Source organism: Pinus tabuliformis, chromosome 5_1 (assembly GCF_031772625.1).
Source record: "Pinus tabuliformis cultivar Carrire ecotype Pingquan chromosome 5_1, CPIR1, whole genome shotgun sequence".
Taxonomy (NCBI): Eukaryota; Viridiplantae; Streptophyta; class Pinopsida; order Pinales; family Pinaceae; genus Pinus; species Pinus tabuliformis.
Window position 1 is genome coordinate 943,588,340 of NC_142305.1, and position 22,671 is coordinate 943,611,010.

Below are 22,671 nucleotides of genomic sequence, written 5' to 3' on the forward strand. Positions count from 1 at the left end.
TGTGAGGATCACATTGGTATACCCAGTGTGGCACAAGAGTCACCATTGTTGGAGGCCTCTTTGATAGCACTAGTTGACACCTTGGGGGAGAAAGTAGAGCATACACCCATAGGACCATCCATTGATGAGGTGCCAGGAGACACAGACATGTCCACCGTTGAGAAGGTGACATCCATTGTTGAGATATCCGAGGTTGTGACCGAGTTTTCAGGTGATAGCAGCGCACGACAAGATGATGAGGTGCCGAGAGACATCACCACCCTTGATGAGGAGCCGATAGGTACAGAGGCACCCAAATCTATGATAGAGTTGCGGGATGACAACCACCTACAACAACATGGAGAGCACATAGAGGGGCGTGAGCTAGTCATGGAGGGGTAGTTCGTGACTCATGTTGAGCCCATGGTGGAGGAGGACGAGCAGTCTTCTTTGGGGCCCACCACTGACTTAGAGTTGTTAGATGCACAAACCGTCAACAGAGTTGCAATACTTCCAGATAATAGCTCTCTCTGGGCTTATATAGATGGGGCTTGCAACATTGCTAGACTACCTTTGCACCACGGAGAGAGAGATGCAAAGACTCCCCGACAAATTTTATGTGTTGACCAGGATGGTGAGTTGAGGCGACATGAGTTGCGCAGGGTGCAACACTCGCAAGATGGAGGGCTTGTTCTATGTGCTAGAGTTTGTGCATTCGATCCCTCTCTTGGGGTTGGATGGCGAGAGATTCTGAGTTGGTACCCAGTGGAGTGGGCTAGACTCATGGAGATGGTCGTAGTCCGGAGTAAAGCTCAGTGGGAGCTCTCAGACATTGAGGGTGCTGGAGGCTCAGGTTGGCATTGGGATCCAGGCGGGGCTTCCTATCCGATATCAAACATGTGGGATGGCTATGGCATTGATGAGGTAGTCAACCCCGTGCTTGAGCGCATGCATTCCTTAGGGGAGTTCCAGTTGATGCTAGTGGCCAGGTGGTTTGTGAGCAAACTCCATTGGTTGTTTTGGCATGTTGGTTGCGCATGGGGGCGCAAGATGATTAGCATTCTCTGGCAAGAGCTGGTTGGAGGAGGTGGCATGGGTATGCCACCAGACTAGATATTGTATGGAGACAATGTTCTCCCATTGAGGTTTAGGACTCAGGGGTCACAGAGGATCGGCACAGTAGAGATATCCCCCCAACAGGAGTGGAGTTAGGGTGCTCGGGTCTACCAGGATGGACGAGGGACATGACGCATGTCATGGTGGGGTCACTATTAGAGTGGCGGACACTTTGGCACATGCGAGATACCATATGTTACAGGGTGGTAGGATAGTAGGTAGTGGTACACAAGACTACACAGAGTTAGGTCGTAGCGTCCAGTTTTATATAGAGGGACATGGCCTAATGCATATAGACCCGATTCTAGGCCATAACACCCAGTGGTGTGCTAGGCTGTGCAGCGAGGAGCAGTGGCGTGCAGAGGAGCATGGAGATACATGGTGGTATACCACAGCATGCCGATTGACATTGTGGGGTAGGAGTGACTCACATCGCATTGAGGACGTGTGGGGAGTGACAGGTACAGTGATACAGGCAGAACACAGGACGATACAGGATGGTATGGTTGTAGCCGGGGGTATTCCATGGTGTACAGAGACAGGTTACGGTATACAGTGGCATGTTGATGAGTGCGGTGATACTGGGTCGTATGCAGTGGCAAATGATGCAGTGCAATGGGCGCTTGGAGCATTACCTCCAAGGAGACTTATGGACAGGGACAATAGGTGTACCATTGGATGCATCTCATCTAGGATCGATGAGGACATGGTTGAAAATCTGGAGACACCATGTTTAGTGGAGATAGGGTCTCGAGGGGGTTATCAAAAAATCCAAGGCACAGACAGGGACGTCCATAGGATTACTCTTGGGCATTCTGGCAGACTCTTGATCATACCCTTCAGGACATACCCACCCATCCTCCTCCGATGTTGCTTACAGTCACATAATGTTTGGTTGTTGCCCCTTGACGCTCTCCATTCAGGCAGCACAGCATGGGAGGCTCACCCTAGGCAGTTGAATGAGACACCACGTGTCATGGGCTGGGAGGAGACTCTCCAGTTGAGACACTTGGTAGGTGCATGAGTTGACAAACACAGGTTTAGGGATAACATGGTCGATTGTCGAGGTAGCATATGCTCCACCCCTAGGCTCACACTTGGGGAGGTGACCGAGAGGGAGTTGTATGGTGCTTTTCCAGCTCAACAACTTGAGACATTAGGTGAGCATGAGGTGCGAGGGATGGTAGCCCTTGTTGGCAGGATGATGCCTAGGCTTCCAGCAAGACCATGGCACATCATCAGGAGTTGGTATAGTAGATCTTGCTGTGTGATTTGGCAGATCTTGCTGTGTGATTTGGCAACACAGGTTCTTGATGCTCGGTGCCTACCTATTAGATACCTACAGGAGTCAAAGACAGGGCACAAAGGAGTCCCAACAACTAGCAGCATATCACAGCAACAGGCAGAGAGGATTGGGGATTGTGGACCTCTAGTATGGTTATGGGATCCAGGGATCCAGTGGATTGGTGGGATACTCCACTCCTCAGTGAGCATGGGCAGGATAACATGCGAATTGATTCATTCACAAGCAGACACATGGGGAATCACTGAAGCCCTCACCATAGGGCGAGGTAGATTGCTACTCAAGATTGGAGCCAGCCATGGAGGGATAGGCGTTGACACTATTGGGTCGCTTTGGCAGGTTGGGCCTAACCTCGATCATCGCATAGATTGTGGCCAACACCTATGCAAGAGGAGGCTCTGGTACGAGCATGTTAGACAAGACAATTTCTTGCTATGTTGGGCATGGGACCTAGCATCATAGTACTTAGCAGTTCAGATACCCATAGGGGTGAGCTGGTTTCTATAGGGGAGGGTCATCCAGAATCTCCATCGAGTTTCAGTGATTCGCTAAGGGCGTGGGAGACTTCATCAACATGGCAGGATGGCCAGCAAGAGGATTTCAAGAGGAGCTCATGCAAGAGAGGCTTCATTCGCATAGGGATTGAGTTGTATATTCAAGGGCCCACAATAAGAGTGCATGGGGTGGACTATTTGGTAGAGCAGCTTCATGAGGATTTGGGCAGAGATTTACATCGTCAGGATGCTCTACTTATTGGTGATAGACACAAGGTTATAATGCCCATATCTGGCAGGATAGTGAGTGGAGCAAGGGGGCTTCACGTTAATCAGGTTGGCTTGGGATCCTGGTATCAAGGGACTCCTTCACTATAAGATAGTACAAAGATCAGGGACGATCCAATGGCACATTTGGGACCCTAGTGAAGTTTGGAGTGATAGTGTGGGTCCACAGTCAGAGAGGGTGTTTATTCAGGCATTGCTTGAGGACAAGCGATGTTTGGTGCATTAGAAGAACTTGCTAGATGAGGATGCCACCTAGGAGGGTGAGCATATTTTGGAGTACCCAGCTTTGAGGTTGCTTGAGGGCAAGCAACATTTGGGAGGGGAGGACTGTCATGTCCCTTCTCAAACACATTAGTAACAGGGTGCTGCTACACAATTTTGCACATTTTTTACTAAGGAAGAAGGCCCCATACTTTCAACTTAGGGACTTAGGGGCCAATCGACTTTATTTAGCTGCTAGTGGAATGTGGGGGCCACCCACATAGGAGTTCGAATTAGCCATTCGATATGCTTGGAGGGAAAATCGAACGGGTGGATGGAGGGGCCCACATGAGGCTAAGGGGGCCCAAGGAGTTATAAAGAGAGATCAACTCTCGTATTGTTTTCATCTTGATCATTTGCAAACAACACACCTCTGTACGCTCTGTTGCTTAGCGAATCTACTGGTTGTTTAGCCACGAATCTTCCAAGCGGGAGATTCAACCTCTTGTTCGAGGGACCAACTGTGCCCACCCTAGGGAGGTTGTTCCATAGGGATTTCAGAGAATTCAACACAGTCACACACTTCAGCCAGCTACGCAGAGAAGGGGATTGCATATTTCCTGGGCAGCCAGAAACACGCAGGAGAAGTTAGAGCCAGCAGGGAGGTCCACAGCTTGTTGGGAGTTCCGAGAGCTAAGGAGGCTATTGGTTGAGGGCATTTTCGTTGGGTTTTGCAACTAGCTAGACAGGAGTACCAGCAGTACGAAGTTCTAGGCAAAGGGATTATGTAGAGGCCTCTGGCAACAATTTCGAGGTGCTTGGTAGAGAAGTCATCTTGGCCAAGAACAATCCGGGGAGCAAGGGGTTAGCTAGCATAGGTGAATCCAGCATTCCAGTGGTATTTTTAGAGGGATTTGCAGGTTGTTTCCTGCAAGTCGAATTTGGCAGTAGCCGCTGGGGAGAGGCTCCAAGTAGGCCGAAATTCTAAAGTCAAAATCAGAGAAATTCACTTCTGGGTTTTGTCCAAGGAGTCCGGGGCTGAAAGTATATAATTTTCTGGGCAAGTTTTGGGCACATTCCAGCAAGTCGAAGTTCAGTTGGGCAACAGTTTACTTAGACAATGCAGTGTTGAGTGGTGCAATAACTGGGTAGCCTTCAGCTCAGTTATTTCTCACCTAGGTTTTGTCAAGCTTGTCCTTGAGACAAGCTCAGGTGCACCATTCCATTTTATATTGTACCTAGCTCTCTGATTTTATAATATATGGCTCAACAGTTCCAAATTTACATTGTTTTCATGGATGTCTAATGCATGTTTTTAATTTTATGTTGTTGCACTATTTATTTGTTTAAATATCACTCATGTTCCTATTTAGGAACATTACAGTTATGAACCACCCAGATGGAAGGACTTTGCACTACTCGATTCTAAGGTTCCAACAATCAAAAACCACTTAGAAGGAAGCCAAAAAGTCATTAACTTATTAAAAGAAAATCTAACCGTGGCACGTAATAGAATGAAACAACAAGCCGACCAGCATCGCATCAAAAGGGAGTTCGAAGAAGGAGATTGGGTCTTTGTTAGGCTCCAACCTTATAAGCAATTGTCATTAAAACAACAAGGGAAAAATAAACTATCACCTAAATATTATGGCCCGTATCAAATAATCAAAAAAATAAGTAGTGTAGCTTATGGATTGAAGTTACCAGACAATTGTCGAATCCATAATACCTTCCATGTATCAAGTCTCAAGAAAGTACTAGGGCAAAACCAAATAGCTCAAACAGAGATACCGAAGACCGATGAAGAAGGAAGAATCATCCTAGAACCTGAAGGTATACTTGCTACCAGAGAGAAGGTATTATGGTCCAAAACAATTAAGGAGTACCTCATCAAATGGAAGAAGCTACCGGAGGAAGACTCGTCTTGGGAGTCAAAACGTTTTCTTCAACAACACCCAACCTTACCTATGCTTTGAGGACAAAGCATTTTTAAGGGAGAGGCAATGTTATGAATTAAATATTCATAACTATATATATATATATATATATATATATATATATATATATGATAAAATATTAATTAATAATTCATAAATAAATAAAAAATAAAGCTACTCAGTTAGCTTTGAAGAGGCATTAGTCAAAAGACATGTCCTTTTATTGGCATGGCCAATCAACTCCTATATAAGGAGAACCGCCATAGCCATGTAATCATAATTCATTATTCAATTAATAAAATATATTACATATGACTATGTTTCATATCAATGTCTGCAAAAATTAAAAGCATGAGTGTACAATCCAGTTGTACCACTAGCTATGCCCATCAAACAGTGTCAAGGCTAGCCTAGAGGCATGTTAGGTCAGTTAGGTACATCATCCAAAATCTCCAACACTAAGCAAAGTGAGCTTAGCATTTTAGCATCTAAGGGTGCTCTGAGGTGTCAATCAACTACTATAATAATCAAAGAGCCCAACGCTCTGTTATGGAGGGGAAATGTTGCATCTACAAGGTCATCTCTGCTCTCTGGAAGTGTATTACAGCTTGGGCATCATGTGGAGAGAAAGAATGGAATGTGTGCCCTTAAGGCCTCTACTGATCTGTGAAGGACCACCTGGAAAAACCATCTCAAACTCAAGTGCAAGTTCCCATTCATTAGAGACAATTACCATAGATGCATCATAGTGGACCATACTTAATTGCTAAGGTCATAATAAGACTTCAAATCGGGATAACCTTCAAATATCTAACTAGACCAAGTCTCGTAAAAGTATTCCCTACCTTGCTAGGGGTGGCTAAATGGTCAACCCTATTAGGTGCCTCCAGCTCCCAATGGGAGGTGACATGTCTAAGGTCAACCCTTCAATTCATAAGTGTTAGTGATGTTGGTGGCAACATAGGGTAAATGCTTCATGGCTATGTGCCATGGTCAGCGGACCAGCGAATGGAGGTCCATCATCTTAAGTGTATAGACATATGGAGGGAGCAATCATGAAGGTATGAGTTACACCTTTTCTTGGCCTGCTTTTTCCACCCCACTAGTGTGCCTTTTACTTCTTTTCTAATGCTTTGATAAGGAGCATAGCTAAGGTGTCCAAATTTTCTTTAATGATATAGCATTTATTTACCCCTTAAGGATGAGTCAACTTCTCGCTCATCAGGGTTAGGACATGCAAGGGTTCCTTTATTATGTGATGGAGCATCTAATGTTCAAGAAGGGGGTGATGGCTAATGAGGGGGGTTGAGCTCCTACTAGGTTTTCATTCACATGCTAATTAATATTTTGTGGAATCTTTAAATTACTGGAAACTTGTGATGAATTGTTAACACTAGACTGAATTGTGCACACTTCAGTATTCTTCGAAACATAAGTTTGTTGTTTATGTTTTGAGTGATATAGATTCGTAGATTAATTGAGGTGTCTATTCTTGTGATTTGGATGTAGATAAGGAGTTCTTCTTGTTTGAACTTCCTTTAACATGTGTGTGGTAATTTCCTGATTTACTTTAGGTACTAATGTAGTTGAGTTGGTTATAGAATCTTCACTTGAAATCTCTGATGTTTGAATTGGAACTTCTGAGTACATCTTCACTTTAGTTGTATTATTCTCTTGAGTTGTGATATTGACTAGATCGGTATTCGTCCGCTTATCTTCAACTTGGACTATTACGACTGGAGACTTCGATACTTCTTCTTGAGTAAGTTGTTCTAACTTGTCTTTTAGCAACTTCTTGTCACTTCAAGCTTCTTTATTTGCGTAAGAAGGTTTTGATTATGATTCCTTAGACATGAAAGTTCTTTGTTTTCTGAATTGATGACTTTATCTTTAGTATCCTTCTCTTCATCTTTAAAACTTTTAATTTTTTCTAATAAATTTTTATCAAAGTTCTTTAAACGTAAATTTTCCTCTTCTTGTTCTGATAGGTGCTTCTTGAGTTCCTTCCTTGTGACCTTAGTCTTCTTCACTTGTGCAAGTAATTTTTCAACGTGGTCCTTGAGGCGAGAAATTTCTTCGTCCTTTTCCATTACTTTCTTGTAATGCATATCTGCGAGATCTTTCTATTCTTATTGTAATGATTTCTTGTTTTGCCGAAGTTTATCTACTTTGTCTTTCTCCTGATCTTCCAGTTGTGATTTCTCGATACACTAGATTACACGTTTTTTAGGGGTGATGATGGGCAGTCAACTTGCAATTTGGATTTCGTTTTCTTTATTTCCTTACTAAAATCTGCATGTTGTCGCCTAAATGTTGCCATTAATTGTTCTATATCTCTTGCTAACAATTGTTTTTGTGCATCACTTAGATATTCGACTAAAGTAAAAGTTTTGTAACATTTTGTGCAAATGGCATTTTGATTTCTAAATGACGTTGGACAATTAGAATATCCCTCTGAACAAAAAGGACATCTTGAAAAGAAAACCATATTATTTTTTTTCTTCACTTCTTTTAACTTTAATAATATATGTTTTTTTAAATAAAATAGTTGACACTTCTAATACCCTCACTTTTAGAAAAACAATTTAGCAATTATAACTTCACTTTATATATAAAGTTTTAATGAAAATTGTCTCCCTTTTTCCTTTTTTTTATCTTTTAACTTAACACTTCCTTGGACTATTATACATAATGTGTAACGAAGCTTCCAATGTTAATTACTTTCTTACTTTTTTTTACTCTACCAATTTATTAATAAACTATTCGTGTCGTTTAAATTGATGATTTATAAGCACAAAATTTTTTTTGTAAGTCAATGTGCCTTCTCTCTCTTTCTTTTTCTTTTTTTAAATTCTTATATAATATATAAAAATAATTAATATAATATACATAGTATATAACTATTATTTATATATTATATATTTTCATAAAAACTAGAAGGCACGACTAAAATTAAAAGACATGACTATTATGAACCGTTGTAGAAAGATTGGACATCGGCATAGGGAAGCTCAGTGCTATAGTGTAGGCATCGTCGATGTGGCGAATGGCAGAGAAATGGGTGGCAAATGGCAGCAATTTTTTTTGTAATGAACAAACGTTAAGGGCCAGCATTTGTATGTGGATCAGTGGAGGATTGTGGCCACAAGTGGAAATGACAGTGGCAAGGTTGGTCGAGGAATGGTAACAACAATGGAAATTGGAATAATAAGCGCAGTGAGGAACTAGCAGTGGAATAACGACTGCTATGAACAATGGAATAGGGTGTGTTGCGCTTGTGTAGAGTGTGGAGTGCAGCGGCGATGGCAGTGGCAATCGATCGCAATATTTGTATGTTGTATAATTTGTTGATCAAATTCGCAGCCACAAATCCGAATGGCGGCGGCGGCGGCAATGACTACAAAGACTTGGGACTTTTTTTTCGACATATATATATATAGTTAATTTTTAACCTTTTTTTCTAATATATTGTTTTTATATAACCTTTTTTTTTCATTTTTTTATGTAAATAATTTCTTTATATATATACTTTTTCTTTTCCTTTTAAAATATATATACTTGACTCTCTTTTTTTTAAACTTCTCTTCTTTTTTCTTTTGGGGAAGCTCAAAAAGTTATGTAGGAAAACGCTACAATCGTGATCGCAACAAGGTTGATGAAGACTTAATGGCCAAAGGCCGGGATCGAAGAGCTCTGATACCAATGTAACGAACAAGGTTCGTATGCTTAGAGGAATTCTCTGATACCAATGTAACGAACAATGTTTGTATATGCAGCGGAATACTCAGAAGATCCGGTATATGTAAATATCCATAATAGAACAATATTTATATATATAAGAAATGTATAAAAGATATGAGATGATTACAAATGAGGGTGAGGGCCTGCTTATATACCTATGCAGGTACTTCTTCACAAAAGGTCATGTCTTTAGAGACATGCCTATTCACTAATAATTAATTATTATTCATTATTATTATTATTTATATATATTTTATTCATAACACTTGCCCATCTTTTGCATTTTAGCTTCTTTTTTTTCTTTTATTGTGACCATCTTATTCTTTTACCTTTCCATTAGTTGCATCAACCTCAAGGGCAAAGTTTTCAACCCTGACTCAAGGATGTGGATAAGAGGGCAGAAAATCCCAATGAACCAATGATAGCAAACCCAAAGGATGGATATGAAATCAAGGGAATGGTGAAAAGTGGTATGTAATCCAAGATAGGAGAAATATTTTCTCCTATGGAGTTACCCACTTTTGGTGGGTAACTTCTGGCTCCAACTCAAGGACATGTGCTAACCGTAGAGCGCATGATTTGTATGCTCAGACAAGGAGTTCATGAGAACCTCAGCAATCCGTGGGCTCGCAAGACCTGTTACCTACACGCTCAAGCCAACTTTTTTCTAGCATGTGTGCAGGGTGTTGATCATCACCCTTTCGTTTATATGATATTTATAAAACCATATTGCTCAATTATGATATCATCATCACTGAGCAATATATAAGGTTGTTGGCTAGTTGGCTATCTAAGATAGGAGAAATATTTTCTCCTATGGAGTTACCCACTTTTGGTGGGTAACATGTAGCTCCAACTCAAGGATATGTGCTGACCATAGGGCGCATGATCCATATGCTCGAACGAGGAGTTCATGAGAATCTCAGCAATCCCTGGGCTCGCAAGACCTGTTACCTACACACTCAAATCAACCATATTGCTTAGTTATGATATCATCATAATTGAGGAATATATAAGGTTGGTTGGTTGGTTGGTTATCCAAGATAGGAGAAATGTTTTCTCCTATGGAGTTACCCACTTTTGGTGGGCAACATCTAGCTCCAACTTGAGGACATGAGAACCTCAACAATCCTTCGCTCACAAGACCTGTTACCTACACATTCCAGTCAACTTGTTTGCTAGCTTGTGTACAGGGCACTAATCATCACCCTTGCATTTATATGACATCTATAAAACTATATTGAAAAGGAAAAGGTTAGCTAAATGCAATCTATTGTAGTATGCAACACATCAACATGAGTAATGAATAAGTAGGATGCTCACACAATAATGCAAAACACAAATGCAAGGAAACTACCTAACTATGAATGCATCGGGTTCCATTGAACAAAGTAAGGTAGGGAAGGCAAGATCTCACCATCAAGTTTTGTAATATAGAAATATCCAACCCCTGCATTGCCATGGACCCTAAATGGAAGAGGGTTGTCATCAACAAGGACTAAGTCACCCACCTAAAAACTTTTACCTCCATTGTTTATTTTTGATATTTTGGAATGTCAGTTTCCCATCCTTATATCCAAGGGCATTTTTTAATTGGCAGACATTCCTTGTTGATGATCCAACCTCTTTGGGTCTATCAGAGATCTTTGGCTTAAAGTGTTTTTGCTTCAAGTGTAAGTCTTTAGGTGGTATGTTGATCTTGGCTTTGCCAATGGGCTTAGGGAAAGGAAATGGTTCTATTTCTTCCACCTGCTCAGGCATATGTGTCTCTCTATATAGAATGAATGGTTTTGCATCCACAATGGGTATGGTAACATATGATAGATCCATTTGTAATTGCCCACATATAGAGGCACACCATTTCCTAGACAGGAGCATACTCGAAACATTTGGCACAAAAATGACTAAAATATCCATTAGCACTGAAATATCTTTATTAGCAGCCAAAGACACTATAACATCTTTTTATCAAGCCATACACAGGAATAGACTTGTGACTCAAAGCCACACACATAAATTCCTTTATGGTCTAGTGATTTGCATTTCCAATTGAGTCGTGACTCTTACAGGGATTACATTTGCAGAGGCACCTGAGTCAAGCATACAATTGTGTAAGATTAAATTATTTATTACTAAGGACAATAAGAATGGTGCACGCCCTCTATTTTTTAGGTCATTATACATATTTTGAAGGATCATGGGAGGGTCCTCAGACTCTTTTTCTAGGTTGAATACTCTTTTGGCTTGCCCTCTTTGGGTTTCAAGATCGGCCAACTCCAAAAAAGGAACTTGCACATTCATCTTTGCCAAAACACTTCCTAAGTCAACATCCAAGGACATATTAGGACCAGGTGCACTAGGCCCCGGAATGCTCTTAGCAGGTGGGGGAGGCCTAGAACACCTTTGGAGGACATTATTACTACTAGTGCTTGCTTGAGGGTGGTTTTGGTCATTGTTTCTTCTAGAGTAATGCAACCCTTTGAATCTTCCTCCCTCTTCAACAGCCATGATTGACTCATCATGATCACTAATAGGTTCTTCATTGATCTCTTCATGGTGTTGCAGAGAGAAGAATGATTCTCCAAGAAAGGCATTAAATGGAGCATTATCATTAATCATGTTAAGATGCTCTGGGATTTCCTCCTCTTCCACTTGACTATAAGGACACTCTTAACTATGAAATTCATTGCATGTTTGACACCAAGAGGGCCCTTCTTGGTCAACCACATTGGTTGGGGCAGGGGTGTTGGAACTTGGGCACACTTTGTTGTAACTTGTGTAACATTGCTTCCAATCCAAACCTCCTTAAGTGATGTATATTAAAGCCATCAAGACACAAAAACTACAAGTAATCCATCTATAACTAAATAAATACCTCTAGACAGATCCATATGCCCTAAACAGTGTCATCAAATAGTTTATTGGCTAACTTTATCTCATTTCAAATTTTTGTTTTGATCTTTCTATCCATATAAGTTGACCCCTATTACAATGGACCATAGAGTAATCTGCCTCTTCCTCCCTCTCAACTCATTATTTACTTGAAAAATATAAACAGGATTCCTCATAGTTCCACATATGTTGGAATAAGTTCAGGTGGTCATTATTTGTATGAAAAACGCCTCTAAAGCTAATTAGCATAATGATTTTCCCCTATCAGAAACACTATGTCAAAAGATATAAGCTTTTTCAGCCCTGTGCAATTAATTAACTGGATCAAGTGAAAATACATAATTCACTGAACTATCCCTGGCACCAGTAGTGTTTGGGAGATTAAGCCAACTTCCCAATAAATGCCCTCTGTCATACTAATTTGTAATCCATAATTATTTAACCCGGTAGGATTCACTAGTGCAAACAATAAGTTGCATTATCCACACATTAAGCAACTACAAAAATAAATGCCAGGAATCTAGCAGCCAATCAAATATGAATCAGACTACTTAGCAACAACCATCATAGACAAAATGTAAATGGTAAATGAAGTCATGTAAAGAATATCTATGGACTATATGTTCCTTTAGTAGTTTCCTGCACTCATAAGCATTCAAATTGGAAAAATAGAATGACAAGCAAAACAGACATGGGCTACAAACCACTATTTCAATCAAATAGAATAGTAAGACTTGGATAAGTGGATGACAAGAACCACTTACCATGAATTTTGCATGTGCAGGATTTGCAGCAAGGTCCCATAAAACACATCCAGCCTCTTCTTGCTGGTCTTGCTGCACCTTCAATTCTGTGTGATGTGTGTCATCTAACATCTCTCCCACTTCCTGTGTAAGGTAAGCATTGTTTCTTTCAACTCTTGAAAGTTCATCTTCTTCTTGCAAAGTCCAATGGTCATCCTCTATTTGCATATGCATTTGATTGTTTTCTCTGTTGGTTGAAATTTCCTCAGGAACATCACCTTGATTATTACAAGTACCAGGAGCCTCAGGATCATTATTAGTGATGTCTGTGTTTCTGTTCTCAGTAACAAAAGACTTATCATGTATCCTCTCCATAGGATAGATGTCCTTAGCTGACATAATATCATTTTCATCTTGTTGTGATTGATGTTTCTCTCCCACAGCAAGTGGCAGAAGCCGACGAATGAGATTTATTATATAGCTTGGATCAACTAAAGTTGAAGTCTCAAAATCCTGCACTACAAAAAAAATTGTCACCCTCTTTATACCAGCAGCCATAGAACCACAATAAATGCAAAAACCATACAGCAAACTGAAGTAAAACATAACGAAATTTTATGTCCTACAGGTATGATACTATGACTAGCCCCGCCTATGCTCTCCTCAAATACAAAGTGTAGAAATGAAATATATTATCCAACAAATCAGAACTAATATTTCTACAGCTTATATGTATTTGTTAATGTGCATCTGCTAAATAACTAAGTTATTTAATCTTAACATACCGTGCATTAATGCAGAGAAAATTTAAAGTTCAAGCAGTAACCAAAATATTTAGAGGCAGAATCTGCTGGAAAAGATTAACAAAAAAAAAAAAAAAAAATGGTTGTCTGGCAAAAGAAGACTCTGTCAAGTTAATAGTAACAGCCATGTTTGAAACTTTGATGGAACATTTAACTCCAAAGTAGCTACTCTGATGCAGTCAATATCCTAACAAAAGCAATACAACTAGCAAGGAGCTACATTCATACCATCTGTCCCAATGGAAATCAATCACAAAAACATTTTGTTAAAATTTAAATACCAAGTCTGATTTATTTTACCCAATAATTATTTATACCCAGAAAATTATTTTATTACACATAAAATTTTGAACTGCTGAAAATAAATACTCTGGTACTTCTTAACTTCACAAATAAAATGCAGCAGAAAAATCACAAGAAAATCAGCCACAAGAACAGCAGAACTCAAATCTCTTTTCCTTCACTTATGTTAAACCTGGAAAACATTGGATTTTGACTCACAGAAAATTACTCAGAAAATTAACAGCTGAAGGAGAACCTGTAACTCGGCCACCTGGAAATTATGGCTGCCCGAGAACTCAAAAGCTGAACTGGAATTGGCCCTGTTGCCGCCTGATTCCACACCTAAGGTTAGCGTGGAGAAAATCCCTAACTCCACTTGGCATGGCCTTGGGGCCAAACTAAGAGTTGGGGCTGTCACCCAATTCCCAACCCCTCCATCTAAGCTCCTCCTAGATGAAGCCAAGGGGGGTAGACCCTAAAGGAAAACCTAAGGCTTGGTTAGTTTGTGTGCTAATCAAGTTCTAGGAGGTGAAAAAGATTAGTTAATCAAGAGACACATCAATCACCAAATTAAACATGCAAGTACTTTAACAAGTGAATGATATGACCATGAGCATGTAAAGTAAAAGAGATAAATAATGATATCAACAAGATATATCCTTTGCAAGAATTGAAATAAGACCAGTGCCAAGTAAATAGACTTGCAAGAAGATAAATGCTCAAGAAAGGAAATAATTACTTGTAAAGTAAAGGCAAGTAAAGATACAATTGATATAATTGCACTTGGAAAGTAAAGATTGTTCACATGAGATAACTTGAAAGATAATTACACCAATGCAAGGTATTCCAAGATTAGTAAAGAAACTCACAATGCTCCAAGATATACAAGTGAACTTTAAATGAAATGCTCCAAGTACAAGAAAGTAGATACTTGCAAAAATAAACCCACGACACTTGCAAATAAAGTGAAATGCTACTTCGAAAGCAAATGATGCTTGAAACAAAACTTGATCAATGAGATGACTTCCAAGATAGCATGAACATGAAATACATTTGCAAGGAAAGTAAATGTGATGTAGAGATGCTCTTGGTTAATTTTATTAGACTTATTCCAACCTACTTTAAAGTGAAAAACTTCCTCTCTAAACTTTTGTCGTTGTAAGGATAGGGATAGTAGCAAGGGGCCTCAAGTGAAGAAGCTTAGCTTCATTACCAAAGATCCACCTAGTCCTTCAAGTCTACCCACATGCCACCATTCCAACGCAGAACTCAGCCATACCCTAACTGCATGGCCACGTGTTTACCTTCAAATAGACTTGGAAAAAGAGAATTGAGAAAGAAACCAACTTACGTTGGAGGCTAATTTTAGAGAAAGAAAATGACAAATTGCAAATTTATGAATGATATTCAAAGTAAAGTAACAAATTGCAATGAGCAAATGAACTAAGTTCAATGAGACAAGTTGTGAATAAGCAAATCTAAATCAAGTAAGTGGAAATTAGATACTAAATGAAATGAGGCATAAATAGACAATTAACTCAAAACTAGTAAATCAAATTGCATGAAGCTAGATTAGCATGAAAGTAAGTAATTGCACGAAACTAAGCTAAATTATCATGGAAATGAAATTGAATTAGCTTGCAAAATGAACAAGTAGCAAAAAGATGATAGCTAAGTGAAATGGAAATGAAATGACAACTCTATTCAATATAAAAAGGGTGTATTAGTAAATGGAGAACTTTGCATGCAATTATATCATTAGCATGAAATCAAAAGAAAATTAGTACAAGAAAAATAGCATACAAGAGAGAAAACTTGCAATGGAAACGAAGTTAAATCCTTGAGAGCACAAGCATGTAAACAAGCAAGTGACTTAACATGTAGAGATAAGATGACACATGAAATGAACAATGTAGTTCAAAAGGAAATGTGTATTAGAAGATTCATAGCATGAGCATGTGAAATAAGCAAATTAACATGAAAATGAAAATGCTAGAAGTTAATAAAATAGATCCAACTTCAAAGAGAGGAAATAGAGCTCAAATCAAACACCATGCAAAGACTGACCTTCTCTCAAAAGAGAGGGTGGGATGCCAAGGGGATGATCCCCAAGCTCCCAAAGAAAAGAAATTTTTATTATTTAACTTAGTGTGAAAGCCCCCTTTTAGAGATGAGGGATTTTGGAAGAGCTTACAATATGCACTTGAAAACCACAACTACTCTATCCCAAAGTTATAATAAGAGATCTAAGATCTAATTGAGAGATGTTACAAAAGAATAGGCCTAAAATACTTGAATTAATAACGATATACAAGAGCATTACAATTCCTTAAGCGTGAGGCTTTAGAAGAAGAGATGAAGTAGCAAGGAGGAGGTATATGTCTTGGAAATTTCCAATATGAGAAGGGCTCCCAAAATATGTGCTTTGTCTCTCTCCTTCTCAAATTCGAAATGCCTTCATAACACCTGTTGTCGCACAGAATGTCTAGGCACCACGACAACGGCTCAGATCGGGGGCTGTCACCCTGATCCCTAATCTCTCTGTTTAAGTTGTCTCCCTACAGCAAGCTAAGGGGGGTAGACCCTATAAAAAAAAGGGAATGAAGAACTAATTGGGAACCAACCAATTTGGGAGACACAGTGAAGCGACCAAGTATTTGATTAAGATTTAGAAAGACTTACAGGATTTGATTAGATTTTAAACGATTGATATCAGTGCCTTATGGAATCAATGATCTTGCTAGGGAAACTAAGACCAAGTAATCGATTAGCAACTGCTGCTTAGATGAATGACTATCATATATGAAATGCAGATCCTAAAGCTAATGTGAGATGCAAGAATCTTGGTTAATTTTAGTTAAACGCCTATTTGAATTTGAATCATTCGATCCTTTCTGTGTTAAGCCTAATTTCGTAGTAATTGGCAAAGAGAAGATAAGGTGAAGCACACTAAGGTGTGATTAACGATACCCCTCCTGAAAATCTAACATACCCAGTGCCTCCGGCGCTGCAGAAAGTTGTGACTCTGACCACTGCAAGGTCACCGTTTTAAGTACTATTAAAAGCAGGCTTCTCAAGCAAAGATGGATGGATACCTATTTCTCTATCGACCAAGCTTATGTTTGGAAGTAAATTTATTTATGCAAAGCTAACTTATATACAAATGCACTAGATGATGAGATGAAGTTAGACTCGAGGATTGGAAACACTTGTGTCGCAAAAACCCTTAATCACCAAAATAAAATGTTCACTTTACGAGATGAAGACTTAAAAATAAACCCCTGAAAATATTACAATTAAACCACAAGCTTATTTCAAATCTTTTTGATACAATTATAGCTCAAAGAGAATAAAAACTTCTTTGCAATTTAATATCAATGTCAACAGATGCTCAAAAATACTCAACTCGGGAAACAAAGATATGCAATTTATTATAATTTCACGATAGAGTACTTTAACAATTACTTGAAAATATTTCACAAAATATCTAACATGTAATGAACATCAAATAATTCTAGTAATGACAATCAATTTCAATAGATGCAAAATATTCTAGCAATTAAATTTATAAAGATCTAAATACTTTAAAAAACCATGAAATTTAAATGCTAATCAATTCACAATCCTAGAATTAAAATGATTTATGGTTAATGACCTAAATCTAGGAAATTTACCACTTCCCTATAGTCAATCTTTAGATACAAAAGAAATTAAGTGTGTTTGGCTATGGAGAAGTTAAAATGCTTAATGCCACAAAATTTTTCTTTTAGATTTTACCCTTAGCCCGAAAAGACACCAAGAAGGAACTTTAAATTGACAATTTAATGTAGGAATTTACAGTGTAAGTTCCTCAAATAGAACACCAAAGGACACCACTCACAAACAGATCACTGATCACTACACCAGTATTCTTGACGTGGTTAAAACCCTCAAAGAGGGAAACAGTCCACGGCCTGAGCCACGCAATTTATTAATAAAAGAAAGAAAATTTACATAAGCTTCTCTCATGAACGGTCACCCTACAAATGACCCTCCATGCTCTTTAAATAGAGATCATAGACCAATCGGGTGTTAAGCCACGGATCAAGTATCGATAATACCAAGGAGAGAATGAACCGTCAGATCACTTCATGTCTAGAACATATCGTGACCGTCGGATTGTAAGTTACAAAAGTACATAGTAAAGAAACACACTTTACCTAACTCTACACCAAAACCAAGTTATACTTAACTATTTCCTATGTGTCAGAATATCCTAACATCCCCCCTTAAGAACAACTTAGGATAGGATTGAAGGATGTACAAATATGACACAATAGGAGAAGGAAGGAGGCATTAGAACCTACCCCCCCTTAGTGACAACTTCCTAAAATCCAACCATAAATCAAAGTTTAGTAAACTTCGCCTCTGTGAGAGCCTTTGTAAAGATGTCTGCAACTTGATCATCGGTTGAACAATATTGCACTTCAAGAACATGGTCATGAATGAGCTTTCTGATGAAGTGCATGTGTAGTTCAATGTGTTTGTTGCGTTGATGTTGGACTGAATCTTTGCATAGTTGAATGGCACTTTGATTATCACACCAAAGTGTAGTCGGATCCTGCTGCTGAAAGCCAAACTCTGACAAATCTGACGAAGCCACAGGGCTTCCTTACTAGCTTCTATGGCACCACGATACTCTGCTTCTGCTGAAGAAAGAGAAATGGCACTTTGTTTCTTGCAAGCCCATGTAATAGGTCCAGAACCAAGAGTGAAGACATAACCTGCAATAGACTTCTGATCATCAGGGTCACTAGCCCAATCGGAATCAGTGAAACCAACCAATAGAGGAGATGCTTCTGCACTGTAAAGAATCCCAAACTGAACTGTACCTCGAACATAACAAAATATTCTTTTAGCTGCTTTCCAATGACTTTCATGTGGCTTTTGCATAAACCAAGCAATAAGGCCAACAGAAAAGGAAAGGTCAAGACGAGTATGGGTCAGATACAAAAGTTTTCCTACAAGCTAACGTATAAGGTAGCATCAACTTCAGGGGAAGTACAAGTGACTAAAAGTTTGGCTCCAAACTGAAAGGGAGAAGAGGCTGCCTTACAGTCTTCCATGTGAAAATGGCGTAGAAGATCACAGTTATACTTGGACTGGGAAAGGGAAATACCTTCCTTGGATTGCAAGACTTGAAGACCAAGAAAATAATGCAAGTGTCCTAAGTCTGTCATTTCAAACTTCTTTTTAAGGCTGGACTTCACATGGTTTATAAGGTTGGGATCACTACCAGTAAGGATAAGATCATCAACATAAAGAACAAGAATGATAAGATACTTACCCACTTTCTTGGTGTAGACAGTATTGTCAGAATGACACCTAGAAAAGCCAATATCTAAAAGAAAGCTATCCATTTTGGCATACCAAACCCAAGGGGCTTGCTTGAGACCATAAAGGGATTTCTTAAGCCGACATACAAGGCTGGAGTCTGTTTGTATAAAGCCAAGAGGTTGTTCCATATAGATTTCTTCATGCAAGTCCCCATGCAAAAAGGCAGATTTAACATCCATCTGATGGACTTCCCATTTGAAAGAGGCGGCAAGGGAAAGAACAAGGTGGATAGAGTTCATTTTGGCAACAAGGGAGACGGTTTCAGTATAGTCAATGCCTTCAACTTGTGAAAAACCCTTAGCAACAAGACAAGATTTATGTTTATCAACTTTTCCATTTGGTCCATACTTGGTTCTGTAAGCCCATTTGCATCTAGCAATTTTTCGTCCCTTTGGAAGAGGAACAAGATTCCATGTATCATTTGCCAATAATGACCGATATTCTTCATTCATAGTTGCGTCCCAATCTGGATGGCCTGAAGCTTCTGCAAAGGTGTCGGGATCATAATTCGCTGAAGCTAGAGGCTCTATCGAACTGAGAACGTGTACGTCGTTGATCTATAGGATTGCCTGCAAGAGCACCTGCTGCATCCCGAGTAGCACGGACCCATTATGGAAGCTGAGGAGCTGAAGGAGGATCTTGAGAAGGTGGGGGATGATTGTCATCCTCGCTGTCATCATCTGAAGAAGAAATATTTTCAGAAGTAGAAGGGATAGAGAGAGGTGGCACATCCGCCGAACTAGGCTCGTAGGCCGATATATTTTCAGCAAACTTTACATCTCTTCTAATGATAACATTTTGGACTTAAGTGGAATAAGTCTATATCCTTTGACATCTTCAGAATATCCAAAAAAATACATTTTTCACTCTTAGGTTCTAAAACTTTATGTTTCTCATCTAGAATATGGGCCCATGCTTCACTTCCAAAAACACGAAAGTGACTTACATCTTGTTTAATTGAGCTCCATGCTTCTTTTGGAATGATATTATTTAAAACCTTAGTAGGAGTGTGATTTACTATGTAATTTGCACAGTTAATTGCTTTTGCCCAAAAATTAAGACTAAGTCCTTTAGATTGAAGCATACAATTAGCTATTTCCTTTAAGGTGTGATTCTTCCTTTCAGATACACCATTTTGTTGTGGAGTATATGGAACAAAGCATCTAGGAGCAAGCCTAGACGCAGATTTGAGGCAGATAATTTCCTTGTAGAAGTGCGCTAGGATTTAGGAAGAATTCCTAAATAATAGGAGATATACAACGAGATAAGAGCAGAGGCTACGCATGAAATAGGAAGCAGAAGGTCGAGTCTTACAAGGAGGTTTCTAGCTTAATCCAAGCAGTGAGAAAAGTTGTATTCTCTATTGAAACAGTTTCCTTGTAAAAGAGATTAGATTGCTCTATTTTCTGTCAATAAAATTCTACAACTAGCAAAGGGTTTTCCCAGTTGGGTTCCCTAGAAAATATTGTGTTATTGTTTTGTGTGATTGTGTCTTTATCTCTGTGTTATATTCTGCAGCAAATTTTTGGTAGAGAAATTCTGGGACTGGGTGAATCAAACTCAATTTCAGTTGGTTCATCAAGCAACTAGCAGAATTTCAAGGAAATTCTATAGGTGGAACCACTTTTGTACTTGCATAGGCCCGCAACCTGTTCTCCTTGACAACAGAAGTGATTCGAACCTTCCATTGGAAGTAGTTCAAAGCGCCCTCAAGCTTATCCTCATATCGAACATTGGTTGCCATTGTAGAATAAAATCCTCAAAGAGATTGAAAACTAAAATCTGATTTTTTTTTTTTTTGTCCTAAAAACTGTGTCAAATATCCTTTGCTTTGTATTTGGAGTTTAGAGCTATGATACCATGCTATTTTCTTTAAACCCAGTTTCAAATTTACTATCTCAACAAATAATCACAAATCTGAAATAAACAATGCTTTCTAATATGATTTGTAACAACAAATATTATGGGGTTTTAACCAAATAAACAGCAAAAGCAAAAACTCTAGAAACCCCAGTGTGGGGAAAACCAACAAATGTTGGGCTTCTTATTTAGTTTCAGGAGAATTATTTTTTTTAAACAATAGTCTTACAAGAATTTGCTCTGGCAAATACATAACAAAATATCTCAACCCTCTCTCTCACTGAGCCCTTTTACGGCCCACACATGCAGCCCAACAAAATAACTTTTGCATAGAAAGAAAGCTCGACCTTACGGCCCAAGAGAAAAATCGGCCTACTCGATCCAAGATAACTCTGCCTCTTTGCTAATCTCGCTTGCCCTAATCTCTCTCTAGCTAGCTCAATATAGCCTTTTATCGCTTTCGCTGCCAAGTATTGCACTCCACTGAATCCCAACTCGTGCCAATCAATTGTCTCTCTCCTTTGGCTCGAACCTCCTATTAAAAGGATCAAAGTCTAATCTTAAGCAAAATCTCTAATCTCAACGGTTGAGATTAGATCTTGACTCACTGAGATCAATGGCCATGACTTAATCTGTTGTTGACTTTGCCTTTTATTAAAAAGGTAACCAACAATTAAATTAAATTGTCATCTAAAGTCTTGACTTAGAAAATTGATTAATTAACGCTCCTAGGAGATAATTAAGGTGACTCGCTAAATGTCGTAGCACCTGATCCATGCGAAATCACCTTCCAAGCTACAATCTCAACACCCTCCACCCAATTTAAGCCACTCGCTCCGCTTTATCCTCTCTTCCTTAGCCCGTGTTTAAGTCCACCCGCTCATCTTAAAAGGTCCCTCACTTAGCTCTCCTGAGCAAGCTTACTGCTTTGCTTCATCTTTCTGTTCACACCCCTTAACTATGGCTAAACATCAAGTATCAGCGCTGCAGCTCAGTGGAAGATAGGGATGGACGACCCTATCTCTCCCCTCCCAATTAATTCAGTCCCTCATCTGTCCACCAGACACGGGCTCAAGCGGGCAACCATGAAACATTCAGGGATATAATCCCTGCAGCAATTCAAAGGGACATTTCAGATGTGGAAGAACAGGTCTGGCAATCAAGACATTTTTTCGCAAACAGGCATATCGAACAGGAAACTAGGGAGTGAGTTCCCTGATGTAGGGAATTCCACCAGGGCCAGGACCACCTCCTACATGCAAACTGCTAATCTCTACCGGCACATAAAAACCTTAATGGGCAGGATCCTCACTAACAGGGCAAACACACAACAAGAACTAGTCATATGCATGGCAGAGCTGCTTGAGAAAGTTGACAAACTCAACAGAAAAGTCACGCTTCTTGCCAAGAACCTGACAAACATGGATTTTTCATCTTCTGACACTGACATAAAGCCACAAGAATTAGGCCAAAAGGGCACTCCTGCAGGATGAAGCCCAAGCAAGCCAGCACTGTGCAGCAGCATCTTACTTTACTGTTATTATCATGTCCATTAACATAGTTTTAATTTCTACATTAGTAATTGTTTCTGTTTCTGTTTATCAGACTCTCATAGAGAACAATATTGACAACCAAAAAATTCTGAGTCTATGCTAC

At 39.3% G+C, this 22,671-nt stretch overlaps 1 protein-coding gene across 3 annotated transcripts in view; it reads right to left on the minus strand.

Moving 5' to 3' along the window:
- LOC149167888 (ARM repeat superfamily protein) overlaps positions 1-22,671 on the minus strand; it is a 295,116-nt gene that overhangs the window by 271,536 nt on the left and 909 nt on the right. For all 3 annotated transcript variants that reach the window (XM_089433231.1, XM_089433232.1, XM_089433230.1), the window contains exon 2: positions 12,716-13,207. In XM_089433231.1, coding sequence (XP_089289357.1) covers positions 12,716-13,207 — 492 coding nt within the window. The remainder of the gene's footprint in view (positions 1-12,715; positions 13,208-22,671) is intronic.